At 28.9% G+C, this 26,480-nt stretch overlaps 2 protein-coding genes and 1 non-coding gene across 3 annotated transcripts; 1 reads left to right on the top strand and 2 right to left on the bottom strand.

The window, feature by feature from the left end:
• The first annotated feature begins 4,084 nt into the window (after nucleotides 1-4,084).
• TRNAA-UGC (transfer RNA alanine (anticodon UGC)) lies at nucleotides 4,085-4,157 on the top strand. The gene has a single exon. It is a non-coding gene; the product is annotated as a tRNA-Ala (tRNA).
• Nucleotides 4,158-4,254: 97 nt separating this feature from the next.
• Nucleotides 4,255-8,549, bottom strand: LOC130944111 (organic cation/carnitine transporter 4-like). The gene is made up of 2 exons (XM_057872277.1): nucleotides 8,159-8,549; nucleotides 4,255-5,569 (listed from the first exon to the last, which is right to left on the bottom strand). Exons 1-2 carry the CDS (start codon nucleotides 8,514-8,516, stop codon nucleotides 4,416-4,418), a joined length of 1,512 nt encoding a protein of 503 aa, XP_057728260.1. The 5' UTR covers nucleotides 8,517-8,549; the 3' UTR covers nucleotides 4,255-4,415.
• Nucleotides 8,550-22,515: 13,966 nt separating this feature from the next.
• Nucleotides 22,516-26,242, bottom strand: LOC130945943 (uncharacterized). Its single transcript, XM_057874629.1, has 7 exons — nucleotides 26,086-26,242; nucleotides 25,853-25,935; nucleotides 25,587-25,752; nucleotides 24,892-24,983; nucleotides 24,257-24,629; nucleotides 24,095-24,164; nucleotides 22,516-22,753 (listed from the first exon to the last, which is right to left on the bottom strand). The coding sequence occupies exons 1-7, from the start codon at nucleotides 26,240-26,242 to the stop codon at nucleotides 22,516-22,518; spliced, it is 1,179 nt and encodes a 392-aa protein (XP_057730612.1).
• Nucleotides 26,243-26,480: the final 238 nt, after the last annotated feature.

The raw sequence follows: 26,480 nt of genomic DNA, 5'->3' as shown, positions 1-26,480 counted from the left end.
ATTATAAGAGTAGTCGTGATACCCGAGCTATCAGAGTGGCGCAGCCGGAAGCGTATCATTTTGATAGTTAGGGTGTTACATTATGGTATCAGAGCAGTCTTTCTTGTAGAGCTTGAGGAATTGACAGACTATGCTTCAATTGCATACTCTGGACATCTGTCATGTAGTAAGTCTTGTTCCGATAATGAGAATTAGAGCTTTATGCACATGACAGTCTATTGATAATGCCATTAGTTTTGCATTGCATAATTCTTGGTATTGAGTTTGGCCGGCTTAATAGCTAGTGGATTATGTATATGAAAACATTCATGGGTTATCATAGACGATATACGAGTTATAGATAACGCGAATCATGGATTTTGGAAATGTTAGAGACTATTTCTCATGGTTACTCGATTATGTGTCTTGAATTCTATTGGAATCATGTGACTTGTTCTTTCCTAGTCTATCTTGAAGTTCTTGTTGCCTTTTCTTTTGAATAGTAGTTTGATTTTTTCAAACTTATTCCTCTATTCATATACATTCTTGTTTGATCCTAACTGCATATGTCTGTGCTTAAAATCCTTAGTGTATTTACCTTCTCTGTTTAGGCACTTCCTCTTGAGTCATGTATTCTTTGATATATATTTGAACCTATTTTGATGTAGTATACCTTTTTAAATTCTTATTCCGAGTCCTTTGTAAGCAAATTGTGATTTAGTTTTCCTCTTATTTAACAATAATTATAGCGATTCTTCAAATCTTAACAAAACCGCTTTTGATTTGATATACACTTCTCTATATAAACTTTGAAAGTTCCATAAATAGTTTAAAACTAATTGTTTTCAATACCTCACCTGTTCCTTTTCTGATTTATGGAAATATATTTACTTTAAATACAACTTGATTTCCTAACAACTTTATTACAGTTTTTACGAATATCTTTATTTGATTATGTATTTAGGAATTCTTCAAAAAAAAAAAATTTTTGCCTCTTTTCCGTTGATTTTCATTTGACAAACTTCACTTAATTTATTTTTAATTTGAATTTGGTTTAGTATAACACATTGTCTATGCAATTATTGTTTTTTTTAAGTATTGGGCTCATATCCTTCCTTTTAAGAACTGGCCAATTCCTGTTTAAGCGTTTCACTTCTTTGAACAATATACTTGGTTCTGTTTTTAATTATTCTTTTACTGTTATAAACATCATCATTAGTCTTAGTTTTTCTTTTCTTGTGAATCTCATACTCGTTCGAGTCATCCCGAATTTATTTCAATCTAGTGCACCGTTTGTCCTCTTATTTGTCTTTGTTTAGTCAAAGGTTATTTTTCGAAAATTCACTATTGATCGAGTTGTCTTTTCTTACGAGTTTTGTATTCTTTTGGATCGATTGAAAGCTTGTTTGATGTCTCATGCCTCATAAATCTTGTTTGAACTCCCTTGATTTAAGATCCTTTTTCATATAACTTGATTTCTTTTTCAGTACATCTTAATATTCTTGAATGTCCCTAGGGTAGCGTTTGTTTTCAGGTACTGAGACAGAGACTGAGAGACTGAGACTCAGTATTGTGTTTGTTAGTTCAGAGACTGGTACTAAAATTTCTGTCTCTGTCTCCAAAATTTCAGTATTTCAGTACCTCCAAAAAGTAGGGACACAGGAGACTAAAATTTTTAGAGATGAAGACTGAAACTTTAATAACATTTTATACCTAAAATACTTTCATTTCAATTAATTAATTCCAATTTTACCCTTTGTGCAAATTAAATTAGAGTTTCATTCCTATTTCAATTCCTGTCTCCCATTTTGCACCAAACAGAATACTGAGATTTGTTTCAATCCCTGTCTCTTAGTCTCTGTCTCTCAGTCTCTGTTTTTCTGTCTCTGTCTCTCCACCAAACGCTACCTAGGTGATGGCGATTTCAAGTGTATTCTTGATGTTTTGATGTGAATTTTTAAAACAAGTTTTGGATTTCCTTCTTAAGATATTTTAAATCAAATGTTGTCGCTTAATTGCATCCATAGCTATTCTTTAAATTTGACAAAGTTGTTTTAAAGTTGGCATGCACTATTTTAAATGAAGTTTTGAAAATCTTCCTTAATTAGTGGGAACCTATCTGTTTATAATGCACCACTTATTTTCTTTACTGACCTATAAGCAAATTTTACTTCGAAATTTCTTTTCTAAATGGAGTTTGAATATAAATTTTGAAAGTTTGTGTAGTTTAAAACTTTATTCCAGACTTTCCTTTTCCAACAAAATTTGACTCCTTCCAACTTTGCCGCGATTCCATTGCACAATCTTATCTAATTGAGCACCTACATGTCTTTCGAGAATGGTGAGACATTATTTTAGCCTTAACACAATTGATTTTCATTTTTTTTCAAACCTCACCTATTCTGTCTTTTACTTGAAAACCGTTTGGACGAAATGCAATTAAATTTTCTTTTGACTTCCTTTGGTAAAATGCGAGTTACATATCTTTTCTTTTAGAACATGAGGTGGTCTTCCTTAAATTTTTCATTCTTTATATTCAAGTGTTTTAGAAGGTGTTCTTAATAATAAATTTTTAAATTTTTAATCCTTCCATGATTTTATACTTCTTTAACTCAACTTGATTTTGTTTCAAACTACCATACTGTTATTCCTTTTGTTGTTCCATTGCTCTTCTCTGATTCGGAGGTTGTTCCTGAGATTGCCAAATTAATTTTTCTTTTCGACACTCTTTATTTCTTGTACATTCTTTATTACTTGTGGATATTGTCTTTGACGCTTGTCCTTTTTCTAAGGTTTAGTACCCTTCTAATTAAACTCGAGATTTGTTTTAATATCACGTGTGACCTTTAGATATAATAAGTGATATGCTAGTTTTTTATATTTTTATTAAATGTACAAATTAGTTATTTAATTTTTTATTAATTTAATAATTTATTTTTATACAATATTAAATATTAAATAAATTACTATCTCAAAATAATTAATTATATTCATATAGATTTACCATTAAAAAATAAGATTATAAAAGATTAATAGATAATCTATTATTCATTATAATTTTTTTAATTCAATTAGAACGTACTCAGTATTAAACAAAAGAATTCAATAAATACACTTATTTAATCTTAAATTGTAAAACTAAATTGATCATATTTTTATTAGTTCTTTTTTTACTGCTTCTAGCACTGTTTGCTGTATTTTGATATTTTAGTTGAACTTAAAAGACCTCATCTTATCTTTATACTTATATTAAAAAATGATGTTATTTTTATATTAAAATTAATTAATAAAATTTTATTTAAAAATTGATCATATTAAAAGTTTTATTTTAACTTTTTCAAAAAGATGTTTGTATAAGCGGATTAAAAAATAAAAGACCTCACAACAACACTTGATAGCAATAAAGAGAGGAGTTGACATGTTAGAAAACTAATGGTAGAAGAATGAGGAGAAAAAGAAAATCAGTGCATGAAATTGATGGTAGAAGAGGGAGGAGAAAAATAATCAGTGCATGGAATTGATAGTAGAAGAGGGAGAAAAAAAATCAATGCATAAAAAGAGGAGTTGGAAAGATTCGAATGTTAAACTTAAAACTGAAAATCCGGTATTTTGAAATGAAAATGTTTTCAAAGATGATAACTGAAAATTTTGAAAAAAAAAAGTGGTTTCAACTTTGTTTTATTTTTTTAAAAAAAATATTTTCATTAAAAACATTTCAAAATATTAAATCAATTATATTTTCATGCCTTGTTTTTATTTTCATTAAATGCTCAAACCAATCAACACTTTAATGTCCCATCTTATTTCACAACCAAAAAAAAAAGATTGAAAACATTTTAAATATATTATAGTTCTAACAAGTATTTCAATTTTGTTAGTCATTAATCTCAATCATAAAATTAATTTTAAACATTAATTTCAATTGTAAATTATATACATGATTGAGATCAATATCTAAAAGTATTGAACACCAAAAACTATGATATATTTGAAACGCTTCCTAAAAGATTATCTAGCCATACTAGCTCTTTCGAGATTTTGGGCTTAAGGATGATCCTAAAAAATATTAAACAAATTTATATTATTGACAAGAATCTTCCAACCCGGGGATGTAGCTCAAATGGTAGAGCGCTCGCTTTGCATGCGAGAGGCACGGGGTTCGATCCCCCGCATCTCCACAAAGTTTAATTATTATTTATGCATGACCGACCATAATCTCTGATACTTTATACTTCATTTTGGCTGATGTTTCTTTTCTATCATATAATATAAACAAGACAAAGGCATGTACATTACAGACATAAAAAGTGACAAAAAAAAAGTTACTTGCACTGTCTTTTTATTACATGAATACCGGGTAATTGGCTGCTCATCATGGCACCAATTAGGTTGTAAGCAATAATATTTGTTCCATGACTTAAACAACATTTTTACAATCACACACTTGCTGCCACCAATCCAGCAAATGTATCATATAATGGCTGGTTATGAGTCTCCGGCAAAAGAAATGCAAATGCTCCACCCACTATCCCGCTTACCGCAAACACTGCAAACGGCAACCACCCTCCCAAAACCACCACAATCGGCGCCAATATCGCCCCCATTTCCGCCGCTTGATTAGTACACCCTAGCGCCGCATTTCTCACTACCGTCGGAAACAATTCTGCCGTGTATATGAACAACAAATTATAAGTCCCAGCCATTCCAAATACACCCAAAATACCACACACCATTCTCACAATCTTCCAAATCCCAACATTCTTCATCAAACTGCCCAACAAACAAAAGAATCCACTAAACCACATTGTTCCTATTGTTAACGGCTTCCTTCCGTACCTTTCTAATAACACCGCCGTTATTCCAAACGCCGGCATCTCCGCGATCGCATTCAACGCTACGTTCATGTAAAGGTTGGTTTTCAAATTAACCACATTTAAGCTTATACCATAGTAAACCAAAGACCCTACAAAGTTGAGAACTATTGCAACGAGTAACCTTGTTCTTGTCATTGGGAATCGAATCACGTCCACGATGGATCCAATTTGTGCAACTTTGTCCTCCATCAGAAATTCTTCTTCTTCTTCATTAGTTGATGATTCTTCGTCGAGTGCAAGAAAAACTCCACTGGGGAGGTGCCTCCCATTGGAGGAAGCAATCAATGCCATTATCTGTGTGGCCTCGGTTATTCTTCCTCGAACGAGGTACCATCTCGGGGACTCGGACAGGAAAGGAATGACAATGAAGACATACAAGAGAGAGGGGATGGAGGCGGCGATGTAGAGGTGGCGCCACATATGGAAAATGTAGGCGACAAGTGAGACGAGTGCGATTCCAGATGAGAAGAAGTAGAAGGTTGACATGCCGGCAGAGCCACGCTTGGTGGGACCGATTGGCTCGGTGGCAAGAACGAAGGCGCAGAGACCCACGCCACCGGAGCTGAAACCGGTGAGGAAGCGAAGGATGGTGTAGATCCAATAGTTAGGAGAAAATGCTGTTATGCAACCAAAGATGCCGTTTAGAGCACATGCCACTGTGAGTGAACCTTTTCTTCCTAGAAATGAATCCGAGAGGTGACCAAATATTCCAGCTCCTGAAAATTATTACAATGTCAATGTATCATGTTTACATACATTTACTTTACCATACATGTTATGATAAACGAATAATCTCTCATCAATAATCACTACCAAAAAGAAATGTATATCTTCTCATGCACCACACACACTAAATGGATTTATTTTTTCTCCTCTGAGACTTGAACCTGGATGTGGTAATTGGGAGACATATAATATGTCACTAAACAAGGCTGGTTCTATTGTGGTGAAAGTATATTTGGATCTTGGTGGTCCAAATAGAATCTTTCATCTTAACCATTAAAAAATAGTGATGAATGGTTTAGATTAAATAATTATTATATATTAAAAATGATAATAATATAAATTAATTATTCAACATTTGTAAAATTTTTATTTTACTTTTTTATTCTTTTTTCTCAACTTATTCCCTCTTTGTCTTATCATCCACTTTACTATCTTTCTCTTTTCATAGAAAATGATATTTGATTATTATTTTTCTCCAATTAATGTGATCTTTGAAGTAAAAATAAAAGCTCCTATAAAAAACAACACGCATCACCTACCTATCATGAGTATGAAGCATCCATAACATTTTTGACCAAGTGAACTCGTCATTTATTGAGGTTTAGTCTAAAACACAACATATTGGATCTGTGAAGTGCAACTGGCGGCAAGACATTGAAGTTGTATATTAGTTACCATTTAACAAGGCATACAACCCAGTCATCAAGGATTAGTTCAGTTTGGTGTTAAAAATGGTATAAAAATTAATTATTACTTTTTACCACTGTTTTATCCCAAACCAGTTTATGAAATCTATGATTGTGGAGCCTTAGATTGGAGCGAAAGAACTTTGTCCTAACAACATAAAAAGGAAAAAACAATAATTATTAATAATATTGTTAATAATGTTGGTTGTAACTTGTAAATATTGTGGTGATTGCTATTGTTAGAAAGAAAGACAAAGATACAGCAAGTGGCTTGATGGTGGTTATTATTATGAAGAAAAACAAGAGTAAGAAGATGATGGTACTTAAGTAATTTACCATGTTATTTTTTAATTTTTTTATTTAGACCACTAAGATCCTTAATATACCTTTCGCCACCTAAGACAAAGCCCACTATAAAACAAAACCTCCAACCACAGTTACTATTAAAATTTCTGAGATCCAAATAGAATTAGTGACAAAAACAATAAACACAAAATATCTAAATATGCTTAGGGCCTATTTTCTCATGTTTTTGTCCATACAGTTTCACTTTTTAGCTTATACCATCGCTATCACCAATTCACCATAATCATCTTCTTCATCGTTACCTTTATTTTGAATTTTAAAAATATTATTTATACATTAAAATTAATTATTAATATAGTTATATATAATATATTATTTAATTTATTTTTTATATATATTTTATAAGCATGGGGCCTCGCCTTCCATGCCAATCTCGTGGTTCACTCTTATTCTTGCGTTAGTCAAAATTTCCTTTTTGAAGATATATAGATTCATCAGAACATGTTACATGTGGCGTCAATGCAATCTACATATAGTGATTAAATAAATAATCTTATCAAACCAAACACCACCTACTCATTATCCTATATGAATTTAAAAAAAATACTATATTTATATTAAAATCTCTATGAATATATTTATATGTAAATCATTTAATTTATTTTTAATATATATTATAAAAAATTTTTTAAATATACTAATATACCGATATTTTAATAAATTTTAACGATTAATCTTAAGTATATATATTATATTTTTTTATAACTAAAATTAATAATTAAAAATTACTAAAATATTAATATACTAATACACTTAAATTTTTTTATATTATATACTAATAATTAATTTTAATAATATTCAGAATTATTTAGCAGGTACGACTTGTCAAGTCACAATATAATGGCCAAAAAGTTGAACATCAATTTATATATATATATATATATATTATATATATATATATATTATATATATATATATATATATATATATATTTGATGACATATAATTTTTTATTAAAAAATTTATTTTTAATGTATTGATAATATAAAAAAAATGTATACATATATTTAATTATATTATTATATCAATAAAATAATTACTTTCATCAATTAATACGTAAATCATTATCAAAATAAATAAACTTGATTAAACAATTTTATAAAATAATTTTTATTAATAATATATTAAAATTAAACTTATAAAAAATCATAAACAAATTATAATTGTTTTGTAGGATAATTCAATCAACTTCGTCTAAATAAAATTTTTAAGTAGTAGTTTAGTTTAAACATTAGTTATTTTTATTAAAATAACAATATCAAAATAAATTTGTTGTCTTTACAAAAAATTTTACGGATTACTTCCAAACAAAATTAATAATATTTAAAAGATAATAATAAATCACCTAAAAAGTTTAAAGTTATTTTATTTAATATTTTTTAATTATTATTAAAATAATAATATAATTTTAAATATAATAAATATGTAATTATAGATATTATGTATATAAAATTATAAATATTATATTATCATAAAATTTTCACGCTTTAGAAAAAGCTTAAAAGAATAATAAGAGAGAGAACAAACCTATCATGCAGCCAGCAAAGAAAATGGACTGGACAAGACCAACCTTGAACTTATCACCGCAAATCAGTCCCCACTCCGACACGGTGGAGCCGCTGCGTCCTCCAACCCACTCCCACTCCCCCGGCCTCAGTTCGCACACACTTCCACCGCCCTCGCAATCTCTGCCAACACACCGCCACTCCGGAATGCGGTCGGCGAACGGCATCACCATTATGTGGAAGGCGTAGAAGGTCCAAGCAAGGTTTGTGAGAACGAAGTGCTTCAGCTGCCACTTCCCGAACTCGCCACAGTGCTTCTGAAGCATCTCGTCGATGCTCAGCTTTTCCACCACCGCCTCACTATTCTTCTCCGCCGACATTTTTGCAGTAGTTTGTAATTGCTTCTCTCTATATGTGCCTTTCCTCTTCTGTTTATTTCTTGCGTCTTATATATATATATACTTGTATTATATAGATCAAACTTTATTTTTCATAGTCATAATAAGTCTACTTTATATTAATCAATTAAAAAATATAAAGAATGAATGTCAGTTCATTTATTCAATATATATAAATAACGGTGATAATAATTAAATATGTGTCACCTTTAAATTAAAAAAGAAAAATATTAGGACACTAATATATTTTATTAACATTAGTTAATATTTAAAGTCAACACTTTATTATTTTTAATTATTAAAATTTATAATTTATAATTTAAGATTTAAAATTTAATATGCGTTTGAATTAAAATTTATAAAAAAAAATTTGTATAAAATTAATTTTACAAAATTGATTTTAGTCAAAAGTGAGTTAGTATTAATGTGATTTATATTTGATAATTTTATATTAAAATAGATTATAATAAAATAAATATTGTTTAAATTATATTATTCTAAATTATTTTTAAATAAAAAATTATTAAAAAGAATATAAATTTAAATAATTATTTTAAATATTTAAATAAATTTTAATATTCTTTTTAGTATTCTCAGTACTCTTTAGTATTCTAATTAAATTAATAGAATCATAATACAAAGCAAAAAATATAAAAAAAATAACTCGCATCGAATAAATGAACTAACAACAACTTGCATCGAATAAATGGGGAGGTAATAGTGGATTTTTGTCCTACCTGACCCGGCCCCTCTCTACAATAATTCGCATTGAACCTTCACGGTTTCTATTTGCGAATAGTAAAAAACTAAATCCTAACTCACTCCTGCGAATACCCGCCTTGCCTCTACTGCACTTATAATTATTAAAATTCAACAAATAAAATTAAATTTTAAAATTTATATATCATCATTACATACATAATATAATTAAAATAAAAAATTAAATATAATATTATTAATTATTCTATTAATATATATATATATATATATATATACACACACCCACACCCTGGAGGGTTTAACATAAATCCGACCCATCTCACCTAAGAATCTGTCCCCATGAAAAATTCATTTTAGTGCGGGAGCTGGTAATTATCCACCCCAAACAGATAAGGGCGGGGTAAATACCCACAAATTTAAATAATGTTGCCACTTCTAATGCTGGAAAAGTTTTGATTACGCACGGATGATTTAAAAAAAATCTTTAATTTTTTATATTTAGGATTAAGTATGATTTTGATTTCTAAAGTATAGGTTTAAAATTATTTTGGTCTCCAACCTTTTTTTACATACAAAATGGTCCTTAAAATTTAACTTGGTTTTAAAATAGTTTTTAAGATTTAACTTGATTTTAAATTTTTTGTGGCAAAAGCGGTGACAAAAGTGGATCATGGACAACTTCTTCTTCTTTCCTTTTTCTTCTTCTTCTTCTCTTCTCCTTTCGTAGAAGCAGAAACAATTTCCTTCTCTAATTTTTCTTTGTTTTTTTTATTTTATATTTTTTTGTTATGGATAATTTGGTCCAAAATTTTAAGATTTAAATAAAAATGACGATTTTAAAACTTGGTTTTAAATCTTAGGGACGATTTTGTGTAAAAAAAAATATTAGAGACAAAAGAAATTTTTGACTTGTATCTTAGAGATCAAAATCATACTTAACTCTTATATTTATGTATAAGATATGAATTTTGCTCATCTAATAAAGTGAACATCCATATATATCTTGGTGACTTTTATGATACCTTTGTTATGGTGTCTAAATTGTCTAACTTACTTTTTAAAATAAAAAATAAAATGTTTATAGTAAAAAATAAATTATATAAAATTTATTAAATATTAATTATTTACTCTTTTTAGTAACTTAGATACAATGTAATAGACACCATAGCATTTACCATATACCTATATGTATATTGAAGATTTTTCATCATTTGATCTTTTAATTATTTTTTTACTAATTCCAAAATTATCATTTTCTATTTTTCAACTTTCTAAACAATTTCTACAATTTAGTAATTTTGATTTCAAAATAAAAAATAACTATATAAATCTATAAAGGAAAAGTTTAGAGACCAACAATTTTATTAAATTTTGGCTAACATGTATTGTCATGTAACCAGCAAAAAAAAAAAATGAATAATCACACACTATTGAATAAAATCTCACACCATTAAAAATATTATTAATGATTATTTGATGGCTACAAATCATAAAAATTACTAAAAATTACTGACTCCTAATATTTCTCATCTAAAAAAATCACATTTTTCTTTTATATTTAGTTTTTAATATTTAATATCTTTTATTTTAAAATACTTGAATTAAAATACAAATAAACAAGCACGTTGATTTACTACTAGTGTTAAAAAAAGTAAAAAAAAAAGAATTAAATTGTCATTAATTACATTATTTAATGAAATTTAGTACGTATTAGTATTAGAATCTGTTGAGATAAAATGAGAAAAATGAAAAAGGTGGTATATAATAGAACAAATTCTGTGGTGTCCCTTGAATGATCCATTAATATTAATGTGGATGGTTCTTTCTTCAATCAAATAGGTAATGTAATTTGTGAAAGTGTTGTTCGTAATCACTTTGGTTCGATCATGCAAACTGAATTATAAAAAATAATTAAAGAGCTACAGATTGTTACCGTTAATGAGTTTTATTATGTAATTATTGAATCAGATTCTATTATGACCGTTAATTTCGTTAAATATAAAGCCCTGTGCAGCATCCATGTGCAACTCTTTTGGAAGATATTGCAATTTTCATAAAAAAAAAGTTTCAAATGTATTAAAATCACATCTTTTGAAAAGCAAATTTAGTGGCAAAATATTTAAGAAAAAAAAAGAAAATCTTTTTCATAAGTTATGTATTTTTTATGCTCCCTCTTCAGATAGTATACATGCACTCTTCTCCGACCATGAGTATCTTCAGATTAAAAGGTTGCAAGTAATATTTTTTATTAGTATTTTGTTTTAATTTGTGTTTTTCTTGCTGTTACTGGGTCTATGACCCCTTCTCTACCAAAAGAAAAAAAATAGAACAAACTCTGAATCCAAATAAAAGCAATTTATTATGATGGCCATGGGATGATATCAAAAATATTTGAAAACTAAACATATTTAATCAAAATCAATCAAAATTTACTTTAAATATTAAATAAAATAAAATTTTGTCTTTTTTTTTCTTTTAATTAATATTAGCGAATAATATAATAGTCTTTTTTATGGCCAAAGTTAAAAGAAAATTAAAGTAACGGTCCCATATATAGCAGTTGTACCTGTTGCCTCATGCATCAATACTGTATAAATTCAATTTTGTAGGACCGATTCATCTCTGATCTTCATCATATACATCATGGCTGTGTAATCATTTTGTAATTACGAATAAAATAAAATCGCCGTTTACTCCAAACTATTATATTCTTATGTGCATGAAAGACTCAAATGCAATTTTTTAATCATATTTATGTATTCTATATTAAATTTCTTATTCAGTTTGCTTTGACTCTAGAAACTGAAAGTTGTAACTACAAAACTCATGGCTTGATGCATGCACCCTTCAAAAATCGGCGCTATTTCAGCGTGTCTTTTGTACATACGTTTAACTGGAGATTGTTTTAGTGTTTTTTATTTAATTATTAAGATTTTTTGTTAATAAATAAAATCTCTGTTACTTATGTACTCAAGTTATTTTTTTTTCAATTTTAAAATGTTAAAAATTAAGATAGTATTTTTTGTAACGAATTTATTTTTTAATTAATTGATTCTATTTGCCTACATTTTTAATTGGTTTTCTAGCAAAACTTAAAATTATCCACAAAAATTTAAAAAAAAAATGAGACCTCATTTTTTTATTAATCATTTTTAATATAAAATAAATTTTAAATCATTTCACTTCATATACAACTATACAAATCAGATTTAAAATTCTAAAAATACTCTACTAAGATTGTTCTTAGTTACATATATCATAAAATTATCTATATCCTATAATTCTGTAAGGTATTGTAATAATCGTTAAAAAATAAAAAACTTTTAAGTGACACAATTTAGCTCCACAATTTACATGATTAGTGATTATAACTAGTGATTATAATTATAATAAACAAAAAGAAAAAAGCAATTATTCAGGGTGATATTGTTAATAATCAAATTAGAGGTTTAGTAAAGCCACTAGAAAAAACCAGACTTTTTTTTTTAAGTAAAAAAAAAAAAAACAAGAAGGAAAAATTTTATTACGAAAAAAAAAAAAGAACAAGTTCCTCTTCTGTTTATTTCTTGCGTCTTATATACCTATATTATATAGATCAAACTTTTTTTTTTCATAGTCATAATAAGTCTACTTTATATAATTAATTAAAAAATTATAAAGAATGAATATCAGTTCATTTATTCAATATATAATAACGGTGATAATAATTAAATGTGTCACCTTTAAATTAAAAAAGAAAAATATTAAGAGACTAATATATTTTATTAATGTTAGTTAATATTTAAAGTCAACACTTTATTTTTTTAACTATTAAAATTTATAATTTAAAATTTAAAATTTGAAATTTAGTGTGTATCTGGATTAAAGTTTGTAAGTAAAAATTTGTATAAAATTAATTTTACAAAATTGATTTTAATCAAAAGTGAGCTAGTATTAATGTGATTTATATTTAATAATTTTTATATTAAAATAGATTATAATAAATTAAATGATGTTTGAATTATATTATTTAAAATTATTTTTAAATAAAAAATTATCGAAAAGAATATAAATTTAAATAATTATTTTTAATATTTAAATAAATTTTAATATTTTTTTAGTATTTTTAATACTTTTTAGTATTTTAATAAAATTAATAGAATCATAATATAAAGTAAAAAATACAAAAAAAATAATAATAACAATAAAAAAATTTATATAAACAAAAAAATAAAAGTTTTATAAAAAATAATAATATATATGAGAAAATATTTAAAAAATATTATAAAAAAATGTAACAAAATTCATGATATGATTAATGATAGGTAAAATTGATAGATAAAAAATAAATTTTAATTTAACGGAAAAAAAAAAACGCAAAACTAGAATTTTTAATTTTAGATAAACATAAATTGAAGAATAGAATTTATTTGTGTTAGTTTAAAAAAAATAGCCAAACAAAAAATAAAACCTTTAAAAAAAATTAAATATGTTTAATACTTCAAACGCTAAACTAAATATACCTAAGAGAATTTTAAGGGTTAGAATTTAGAATATAAGATGACATTACTTAAAACTAAAATTGAAAATGTATGTCTTCCAGGAAAGTTCCAAAAACGACTTCTAAGTTTTGTGTCTTGCTTTACAATAATATTAAGAGTAAAGGATAAATAGATCTCTAATTTTTTTTATGGATATTTTTGTCTCTTACTATTAAAAAATATTTTTAAGTTCTTGACGTTTTTTAAAATTGGACGGATCAATCTCTTCTCCATCAGACCCAACAGAAACATGACTCCCATAATGTTTGTCACGCGTACGCATCACCTGGCAGACTTCCCTCTCATGCGTACACATGTGTCACGCGTACGTATCGCCATGAATTAAGCAAATCTTCATTTCTTCCTGCTCCATCTTGCATGTTTTTTTCCCATTTCTTTCAAGTCATTCTTGCCTTCAAATTTTAAATCACACTCAAACAAATATATCAAGGCATTGAATGGGAGAAAAGTAAATTAAATTTAACAATTTAATAGCCTAGAAAGCATGTTTTCAATCATTAAGCACACTTAGGAGAAATTCACAAAACTATGCTATTTTAGTGAATAAATGTGAAAAAAGTTGATACAATTCATCAAATAATTCATCAACTTTTCCACACTTAAACATTAGCATGTCCTCGTGCTAAACTCTACTTGTGGTACATCAACTAATATGCAAAATGCGTCTACCTATTTAGTTAAAAATGAATCAATCTCCAAGAACATATATGAACAGGATTTTTTTCAGAAATAAAAAATTTTATATTTTCTCAAAAGCCATTTTTGAACTTTAATTTCACAAATACGATTTTTTTTGTATAGAACAAAATTTTTTAACTCCCTTTAACTTTTTTCAAATCCGTGTTTTTAATCAAATTTAATTCATTATTATCATCTCCAAATAGTATATAGATCTACAAACAGTATATAGGAGTAGACAAAAATACACAGATAACAATCATGGCTTCTTCAAGGATTTTTTTAATTATAAATTAAAAAAAATAAGTCATATTTAACAATTACAATTATTATCATCGTTCCCAGAAATACACAAATACACTGAAATAAGCCATATTTAACCAGGATTTTTTTTAATTATAAATCGTATTTTATTTTAAAAAAAATTATTTATATTTTTAAAATTTCTTTTTGAAATAAAATATGACTTATAATTAAAAAAATTCTTGTTAAATATGACTTATTCTGGTATTTCTGGAGACGATGATAATGGTTGCTATTATTAAATATGGCTTATTTTTTTAATTTATAATTAAAAAAATTCTTGAAGAAGTCATGGTTGTTATCTGTGTATTTTTGTGTACTTCTATATACTATTTGTAGATCTATATACTATTTAGAGATGATGATAATAAATTAAATTTGATTAAAAAACGGATTTTAAAAAAGTTAACAGGAGTTCGCCAGGTAGATGGGCGAACTTGTAGAATTAAAGTTTAAAAATGGCTTTTAGGAAAATATAATTTTTTTATTTTTGGAAAAAAAACCTATATGAATAAGTAGGGCTAAGATAGTATGATGATTTATGAATTTCACTAATTCAAATCTCAAAATGAAGTATAAATATACTTGCAAGAAAAAAGCTCGTGAGAGCAAGGAGCAAGAAATTGAGCATCGAACCCTCACCGAAAGTGTTTGCACTCTAATCTTTCTAGTGTTTAAGGGTCGATTCTCTCAATTTTCTACTAATCTTTCTTTCTAAGGCTTGCTCTTCTTCTACCAATCAACATATATTCAATGTATGGATACACATATCAAGAGGTCTTTTCAAAGGTTGTAATGGGATTAGGGTTAAATTTAATTTACTTTTCTCCCATTCGATGCCTTGATATGTTTGTTTGAGTGATTTAAAGTTTTGAAGGTAAAAATGACTTGAAAGAAATGGGAAAAAGCATGCAAAATGAAGAATTCGTGAAGAAATGAGAATTTGTTGAATTCATGGCGACGCATATGCATGACATATGCGAATATGTGAGAGAAAAGTTTGCCAGATAACGTGTACACGTGACCCACGTGTACGGGTGACAAGCATTACAGAAGTTATATAAGACTTTTTCATTGGATCTAACGGAAATATTTAAATAGAGAGACTGATCTGTCCAACTTTTAGAGACATCAAGAATTTAATGGTCAGAAACAAAAATGTCAAAAAAAATTAAAGATCTATTTATTATTTTCTCTAATATTAAAATGTCAATCAACTTAATTCAAATTTCAATTTCTGACGACTTGCATTAATTTTTAACGTCATCTCCAGTGGCAAGTTACTATCGTGAATTAATCAAAACAACACCACTTTTGTAATGGATGCAAATTAGTTAGATAAACGGCATAACTTCATAGTGGAATAAGTTAAAATATGTATCCCTCGGAAAACAAATGATCGTCCTCAAGCCAAAATCTATTGATTAGCTCTTCCTCTGAACTATCTCCTCCTCTTCTATGAGGCTTTAGATGACGGTAGGAAACTTAATACGAATTTTGTGGGACTAATTGAAAATTATCACATGTTAATTGATTTAATTACAAGAGGGATGTTTAAAAAAATAAAAAAAGATTTTGTAAACATTAATAAATTGTTTATTTAAGATATGTATTAAGAATTAGCTAAGATAATAATCAACGATTATAACAAATTAAACGTCTTTTTATTTTCAAGTTACATTAAAAATTTTCATTATTCAAATTAAATATGTATTATCTTATTAGTATTTATTTTAAAATTTATTTTGTATTTATTTTTTTATTTTATTTTAGTCCCAATTATAATTTGATTTATTTTGTTTCAATAAATTTATTGTTAGAGATATAATTATTAATATTACCTTTTTTTATCAGTTTAAATTTTTAGAATGAATAATTTTATGATACGATATCAAATCTCTATATCCAAAAGATCAATAATTTAATCATTATTAATAAACCTAAAAAAAATAGCATAAGACAAAAAAAAAAGACAACTTATAAAAATCTCAAAATAAATCCAAAAAAAAATTTATATTAAAAAATTAAATTGAGATAGAATAAATCATTCTCTTTAATTTTAATCTTATTCATTGTTCTGTTTGATATCAGGTCTCCTATGTGACCTTTACCAAATCACATTAACACACTATTAGTGACAAACCAACTGACATAAACGAATTTAATGTCTAAAGTGACTCACAGATTAAAATTTTAAAGGGTTTATTTTGGATAAATTACAATTTTAGGAACAATTTTAAAGATTCGCATGTCTTTCTTTTGTTTGTAATATTAAAAAATACGATATTAAAATTGTCTTTTTGAATTAAAATTAATATTATGACAAAAAATTATACATATTATGAAGATAGAAAAAAATTTATAGTATTTCAAAACAAACTATATTAATTTTAATTTGTAATTCCAAAAATATATAATGATTATGTAATTTTTATTGAAGTAAATAACTTAAAATTATTAAATGTAAATTAAATAATCATTTTTATATGTATTATTTTAGAATACAAAAATAATATTTCTGTAAAAAAGAAGAAGATGCTCTCAAGAGTTTTTAGTATTTATTTTTGTCAGAAATTGAAAAAGTACCTAAGAGTTAATATTAGACATGAACAGTCTTTTAGGAGGACGACTTAAAAAGTCATTTAGAAAATTTAGAATAAACTAATTGAAAAGAGTGTCTACTAAATAAGCAGGAAGGCTCTCTTTCTAAAGTATACATGCAAAAAGATTGATTTACTAATGTGACAATTGTTATGAAGAGACTATAATAATTGGAGAGTGTTGTTATTGGTTAAGTGAAAAGTAACTATTATTCTAAAATAGACAGGTAATTTGGATGTAAGAGATACATGATATGCTAATCTGGCGCTTCCTAACAAGTTGGTTTGGGATTACTTCAATAATAAAAACAAACTGTGGGTGTAGATTGTAAAGCAAAAATATCTCCGAAATTCGAATTATTTTGGTGGTAGTCATGAACAGAATGCGTCGGCCACTTGAAAGAACATTCTTAAAACCTATGAGGATCTTAAAAGATGGGTTAAGGTGGAATGTAGGGGATGTGCAACAATCCGTGTAGTATTTAATACCCTAACTTTTAGCACCTCATGATCAGACTAATAGTTTAGGCGTTACTTACCTCTAAACCTGTTTATTCTATACTATTTTTATTTAATAATGAGTCTTCACAAATACGAACCGAAACTTTCACCAAGAAAACAAAAATTCGGTACTTTAAATCATTTAATCACAAAATTATTTAATCCTCAAATACAATTCCTACCCCTCTAAAAACTAAAACAATAAATGACGAAGAAAAAATAAAATCTAACAACTAAACATGTAAACAAAATCTTCTATGCTCTTGTTGTTCCGCAATAATCCTTCGCACCTGTAGCTGAAATGGATAGAAATAGGGGGTAAGAATAGGAAAATTCTTAGTAGGGTCGGGGTAGTTAGTTAACTCGTGATTATCATAGCTCAATTTAATTCACAGTCCAGCATAAGAACCCAGAACAATAACCAGTCATAGAAGCTCAAATTAACAAGCAATGAAAATCACAAACACTCAAGCAATCACAAACAATTCACAACACCGAACTAAATGCAAAATATGCAAACAAGGATGATGCATGCCTATTCCTATCGCAGGTAATGAGCTCATTTGTCGGTTTCGACCTGCACCAGACGTAATCTAACTCACAAGTCGGATAAGGCATTCCAGCAACATAACCTCTGCAAGTTTCTACTTCTTGCAGGCACTGATTCTCCAGCTGAAGTATGTCAAACATGACCTCTTCAAGTACTTGCAAGCGCTGATTCTTCAGCTGAAGCATGTGACCCATGTTCCTGGAAGCCATTCCACATTTACGGGTATTCCCGCACAGTCATTCACATACAAAGCTCACGATTTATTAACATTTATCCTTCGGCACCTTAACCATACTATTGTCATGTAAGGCCTCACATCGGTTGGGGAGGGGAACGAAGCATGCCTTATAAGGGTGTGGATACCTCTCCCTAGCATGACGCATTTTGATGAGTGAGTGTGGAGGGCTTCGGCTAGCATCCCTATCGTCAAAGGCAAAACCGTGAGGCCTTGTGTACCAAAGCGGACAACATCGTGCTAGCGAGTGGTCTGGACTGTTACATTCGGGAGAGGTATCCACACCCTTATAAGGCATGCTTCGTTCTCCTCCCCAACCGATGTGGGACCTTACAATCCACCCCCCTAAGGGAGCCCAGTGCCCTCGCTGGCACATCGATCCGGGCTTAGGCTCTAATACCATCTGTAACAGCCCAGACCACCTGCTAGCACGATATTGTCCACTTTGGCACACAAGGCCTCACGATTTTTCTTTTGACGATAGGGATGCTAGCCGAAGCCCCACACACTCACTTGTCAAAATGCGTCATGCTAGGGAGAGGTATCCAGACCCTTATAAGACATGCTTTGTTCCCCTCCCCAACCGATGTGGGACCTTACAATCCACCCCCTAAGGGATCCCAGCGCCTTCGCTGGCACATGGATCCGGGCTCTGCCTCTGATACCATCTGTAACAGCCCAGACCACTCGCTAGCACGATATTGTCCGCTTTGGCACAAAAGACCTCACGGTTTTGCCTTTGACGATAGGGATGCTAGCCGAAGGGCATGCTTCGTTCCCCTCTCCAACCAATGTGGGACATTACAATCCACCCCCTAAGGGAGCCTAGCGCCCTCGCTGGCACATCGATCTGGACTCTGACTCTGATACCATCTGTAACAGCTCAGACCACCCGCTAGCACGATATTGTCCGCTTTGGCACACAAGGCCTCACAGTTTTGCCTTTGACGATAGGGATGCTAGCCGAAGCCCCCGACACTCACTCGTCAAAACGCGTCATGCTAGGGAGAGGTATCCTCACCCTTATAAGGCATGCTTCGTTCCCCTCCCCAATTGATGTGGGACCTTACACGTCACCCTCTCGTCACCTTCCCATAATCACACGTGCCAATTTATCTTCTCTTTTTCTTTTAAAACCAAAACCACCTCTTTATGACATTCTCCAAAACCTTTAAAATAATTTCATTAAACCAATTATTCTTTCAAAAGACAAAGGGAAACTATTTATTAGTTAAACCCCTCAACAAAGCCTCTAAACTTTAGGGGAACGACCACCAATCTCATTTTGTTAAATTCATTAGAAATCCTTAACAATAATTATTTTCTTAAGTTGAATTAATCAAATAAATTTTCTAATTTAAATTAAAACCAAATCATACAAATCAGAAGTTTCAAACCCATGTTAAAACCAAAAACAATCCCAGTTTCATCCTTAAAATTCATTCTTTAACTTTTTTCAAGGCGTCACAAAACAAAATCCTCCAATCAAAATTTAATTACTTTTAAAGTTTACTAAAACTCCTCCGAATGAAATTATTAAGTCAAATTCAAAACATAAGCCTTTTTCTTATTTAAACTAGCCTTAAAGCATAATACTTCTCTTAAATAACTTAAAATCATAAAATAATTTTTTTTCTAAAAAAATTGAACTCAAACATATACTTTTTTTAAATGAATTAAACTTGAAACATAACTATTTTTTTAATAAATCAAAAATTAAATAATACAACTTCTCAAATCCAATTTTTTTTAAATGACATTTCAAACAAAGTCTTAAATTTTATAACAAAATTTTGGCAGCATCTCCCCTAAAACTCGGACTTTGCCACCCTTCTCGGGTTTCATCCATTTCTCAAACTCTTTCAAATTGTTTTCAATAAATCAAAATTATTTCTAATATCAAAATATTTATAAAATCAACCCAATTAAAAATCCGACCATTTTCAAAATCAAATCATTTTCATATATCAAATCATGTCATTACTTTATCAATTCATTTCTTATTAAATCTCAATGTCATCATCAAATCTCACCAATTTTACTTGATCACCAACAATATTTCAATCCTGAATTCATCAAAATAATTAGGTTCTTGATTGCATTTAAACTGATCAAACCCTTAACTAGTCACAAATATCAATATATCACAAAAATTTAACATAAATTCAGTCAAATTCAATCAATAATCAATCAAACAAACATTCACTTATCAAGTTCACATTCAATTATTATAAAATTATCAAACCTTACCTCCCGTATGAAATCAAAACAATGGATGCTTTGGAGAAGCTTTCTAATTGAGTTGTTGAAGAAGAAAATACCAGAAATCGTCTGTGCCTTCTAGAACTCCAATTTGCCGAACTCAAGGAGAAGGAGAGTCATGTCACCATCAACTTTCACTGAACAAAAGTGGTGCCAACGTGTAGAGGAGGAGAATACAATACGAACACTTTTATCGAATTAGATTTTTTATTGGAGTTATAGATCGCAAGAAATCGAATGCCGAAGATTTGTGGCTTCCATGGAGTTTACGTTCTCTCTCTCATTTTCTTTTTTTCGGTGATGCAAAAGAAAAATTAAGGGCTGGTTATGATGATTATATAGTGAATTAATAGGTTACTGTCATTAAGGGGGGGGTTAGGTGTGGTGGTTTCAAACTGTTGATTCAGTGATTCAAGTTATAAATATCTCAAACGGATAATTATGAAAAATATATATATTAAAACATAAAATAATATATATGAGTTACTAATATAAATGACATTAGTAACATAACAATAAAAAAATATACGATGAAGCATTAGCAAAGTTATGTTCACCGAAAAGTACCGATATTTACTCATATCGGCATATATCGAACTCGATAATAATATTACTAACTAAACTTTATTTTTAAATTAAAAATATCAATTACTTAAATTAAATATATATAATTTTAATTATTTATAAATGAATAAAATTATAGTTTTAATTATGTAAAATATTTTATCATAATAAAAATATATATAGGAATATGAATTTAATTGAACTTAAATAGTTATAAAATTAATTTAATTACTTAAAATAAGATAATTTATAAAATAAGGAACTCCAATTTATGAAATGAATTATAACTTATTTATATTTATATTTTTAAAATTGTGGGTTGTTACATGGTATGATGAATGAACCCTGTTTGAAAGACTTTGTGATCTTATTCCCTATGTTCACATATCTGAGTTAGAATTTGTAGTGGCAGATTTGTGGCGTAATGAATCTTGGGTGGTAGATACGCTTGCTACGACAATTCCTCTTACAGTTAAGTAATTCATTTGCGGCCTTTCCTACCCAAATTTTGAACCTGGATCCGGGGTGGAGTTGGTGGCCTGCAAGGACAAAAGGGTACAGTGCAAGAGGTTACAGTTAGTTGTTGAAGCATAAAGTGAATTGGAATGAAAATAGTGATTGGAAATGACTTTGGCATTTAAATTTTTCGGAGAAGATCAAATTCACCATGTGGCTTAGGATTCATAATGCTCTCTCGACGGAGGGTTTCCGATTCAGGCGACATCTAGCTAGTTCGGATTTGTGCGAGATGCAATGTGGCTCAGGAGACAATTGAATATTGCCTGCAGGATTGTGTTAAATCCAAGAGACTTTGGCAAATATTAGACTCTCACTTTATTGACTCATTTGAAGGCATCTCTATTGAGGTAAGGTTTAGAAAGGTCGTGCCTAGTAATGAGGTTCTTTTTGTGGCCGAAGTGTGGTGGTTGTGGAGATATAGGTGTAATGATATTCTCAATCTTAAAAATCTTTGGACAGATCACAAGGTGGTTGTCTTTATCAGAAGCACTGTCATGGACCTGAGACTTTATATGCACCAATGTTCTTCCTTCAAAACCTTCAAGAATCGCTGGTGCTGGGAGCCTCCTATAGGTAATAGCTTTAAAGTTAATTGTAATGCAAGTTTATTCCCTGATTTGGGTTTGGCTGTATTATTAGAGACTCTAATGGGGGTTGAATATTGGACTATTCTGGTAGTTCTCTTCTCTGGTCTTTCACAAGATGTGAGCTTTTTGCAGCCTGTAAGAGCTTCTTTTAGCCTGAGACTACAGTTTGAGAGACATTATATGTGAAATGTAAGAACTAGATTTTTGATAAACAAATGTTTTTAACTATTTAAAAAAAAATTAAAAATTAAAAAGAAAAGGAGATTTACGATGTCAAACATGACTTTATGAGGGTAATTAATCCCTCTAAGTCAAACTTGACTAATGAATATTAGATACTATCTTACCATTGGCTTAGTTACCACACCAGAAACTTTTGAGCCACAAAAACACTTTTAGTAACGATTGTCTGAAAATCTCAGAACCAGTGGTAAAAGTAATTTCTATCCAAGTAAATGTGTCTCTAGATTTATATTAGTCATCCCTTCATGATTTACATTTTTAAGGATAAATATTAGCCATTAATTATTTTACCGCCTGATAAAAGTTATTCGAACTGAATTTTCGTCTAATATTCCGCAAACGACTCCTAGAGGTCTCGAATCCTCTTGCTTGCTACCCAAGTAACTCGGCTCCCTTCTCTCAGCCTCTAAGCTGAGATTATCTTAGCCTCTCACCCCCTCTTTGCTATGTTTTTAACCACAAGTAATTAACCGCGATTAACTGCAGATAAACACGTCGTTATGACGCTAACTGTGTTTTCTCGAAGTCACGCCCCTTCTCTCTTACTATCAGCCCATTCCTTTATAATTTTTCTAACCCTCTTTTACCACATTTAAGGCTTGTTTGGGCGCCATTCTAGAAAACGATCTTTTTTTAAATGATCTTTTTTTAAAAGATCTTTTACAAAAGTAAAAGTGATTTTATATTTGGATATTTTAATTAAAAGTACTTATTTAAAAGATGTTTTTGTTTGGATACAAAAATACAAAAGTACTTTTATAATAATAAAATTACATAAAAGGACATTCAATCATAAAAGAGTTTATTAATAATAATAAAAAAAATAATTATTTATACTAATTTATTTGAACCGATAATTGATCTCTTATATTGTCTCTTATTTCTTCCATTGCCCGAACATTTTCTTGTGTTGGTTCTTCCCATTCATTAATTTCAGAATTTGTTGATCCATTTCTCATAGTAGTACCATCATCTTCATTGGCTTGTAACAAAACAATATCTTCAAAATTTTGCAAAATACTTATGTCATCGGAATCCATCACTCTTATAAAATTATGAAGGGTGAAACATGCAACAATGATATCACGCTGGGTTTCAAATTTGGCTCTTAATGACATATTTTGTAGTATCTTTCATCTTGCTTTGCATACTCCAAAAGTCCTTTCAATTACTGTCCTTAAACTTGAATGACAATAGTTGAACTTTTCATTGTTTGATCTAAAATTTGGCGCTAGTCTAAATTGTGGAATATGATACCTTGTATGACGATAAGGTCCTAAGAATCCCTTAAAAGTTGGATAACCAGCATCAACTAAGTAATATTTACCTGAAATACATTAAAAAATATACAAAAATCAAGTCACATATTATCATGAAAATGAATGTAATCTCAAAATAAACTTAAATAACGTAACTAACCTTCTGGTGGATGTGGAAAATTTAGCTTTTTTGTTCGAAGAGCCTCCATAAAAATTATTGTATCATGTGCAGAACCTTCCCAACCAACCCATATAAATGTAAAACACATATTAAAATCACACACAGCCATTACATTTGTTGTAGTATTTCCTTTTCTACCAATAAATCGCACTTGCTCATCTTGGTGAACATGAATGGCTATATGCGTACCATCTATAGCTCCAATACAATCTTTAAAATATGGCCAATATCTATCGTTATCCATAATATATTTAGGTGTGTCTCCAAAACTAGGATCAATAGGTCTAATAATATTTTTTGCCAATTTCTTCACACGATAGAATATGATGAAATTGACGAAAAATAGTTTAACCTGAAAGTTGAAATCGCTCCTTTAACATTCTATAAGAAGCTCCTTGCCCAAGCATGTATAAAAATATTGCTACCATCTCTTCTCCACTAACACCTCGTGTGGATTTCAAGCCATAATTGAGAACCAAATCATTGAATAAACGGTTAAACACTGATTTTCTCATTTAAAATTGTTCAAAAAATTGCATTTCATTCCCTTCCTTTAATTCTAATAGCCATTGATATCCTGATAGTTTTGAAGTTCTTTTCTCTTGTTTGAAGACATATTGCAAGTAATAATTGGCAACTCCACAAATAGCTAATATAGCAGCTGATTCGTAATCTTTTTCATGTTCTTCATATTCAGTATCATTATCTGTTTCATAATCACTCATCCTGTATAATTTAAATTAACATGAAAAATAAGATAACAAAGCAAAAAATACTATTCAAGATGTCATTATTAAATAAAGTTCCAAAATATAAAATCAAAAGACAAATTATAACATTGTCACTAAATTAAAGTTCAACAATAACGATAATAAGAATTCATGCAGAAAAAAATAAAAATAAAGTTTAGAGACGGTTCATGTCATCCAATTTAAAAGATTCTAGCCATCCAAGTTGTTGATTGGGATCATCACTCAATGCAATGAAAGTTTCTCTATATTGTGGCTTAGCCATTAATCTAATTCCCAAATAGAACTTTGGACTATATGGTTCTAGGCCAGGTAATTTACGTAGCAACTTGATGCAATTTTCTATGGAGCAAGGATCATCTCCCTTAGTTGCAGCTTTTGACTCCACACCAATCAAGATACGATCAAGTGAGTCCTGTAATCTAGATGTTATTCCAACTCGTTTCTCAATTTTTTTGTTAGAAGTCTTCCTTCTTTTTCTCTCTAGTAGGACTTTGAACAACTGTATAATTAGCAAGCAATGTCTTCTTCAATAAATTCATTTGTATAATTCATGTCACCTCCAATCTCAAAATCCTCATTGTTCTGATTAAATTCTTCAGGATTTGGATCTTCCGATGGCGCCCAAGCACTATAACCAGTAGTTATGATGTCTTTGAAACATTGTTCAAGCCTATCTAAAGATTTAGGACCTTTATTCTTAAACTTAGCAAATTCTGGATTAATCTGTTTAAAATATGCAAAAGAATAAATATAAAAGATATCTAATAAATTTTAAAGATAAAATTAACTTATTATATTATTTTATAATGCAAAATTAACATACCTTAATTTTATCAGTCCACCAAGATTCAGAAGCTAACACTGTTTTTTTCTCATGATCCCAACCAAGACCAGTCTCTTGTCTAACTAATTTAGCCCATAATTGAAAATAAGATTTAAGAGCATCCCATCTATTTCTTAATTGTCTATGCACATATAGGAGTCCTGTTCTCTCTCTAAATTTTTTTTGTAGATTTTTTCAACCAATTTTGCTGAAATGTTTATTAGGTCTATTACCATTTCGTATCTCTTCCACACAGATAGTCAAAAATATTTCAGTATTCCAATCATCCCATTTTGCTTTTACAGTTTCTACTTCTCCTTCATTTGTTGCATCTTCGTTTTCAATATTCACTTGACTATAACCTCTTCTTGGATTTAATTTTGGAGCCATACTATATAAATTATAAATTATATCAAATTAAATAATGTATAACGTTAATAAAATAAATTGTAATATAAATAATAATTGTGAATATAATAACACACTAAATAAAAATAAAATACTATGATAAAAAACCAAATAAAAATCACAAATAAATTAATAATAATAATAATGACAAAATGATAAAAAAATAAAGAAAGCAAATAATAATAACAATATGAAAAAAATGGTAAAGAAATAAAAGAAA

The sequence above is a fragment of the Arachis stenosperma genome, chromosome 8, assembly GCF_014773155.1.
Source record: "Arachis stenosperma cultivar V10309 chromosome 8, arast.V10309.gnm1.PFL2, whole genome shotgun sequence".
NCBI lineage: Eukaryota > Viridiplantae > Streptophyta > Magnoliopsida > Fabales > Fabaceae > Arachis > Arachis stenosperma.
Note: the sequence above shows the minus strand (reverse complement) of the source record. Positions and strands in the feature narration are given on the sequence as shown.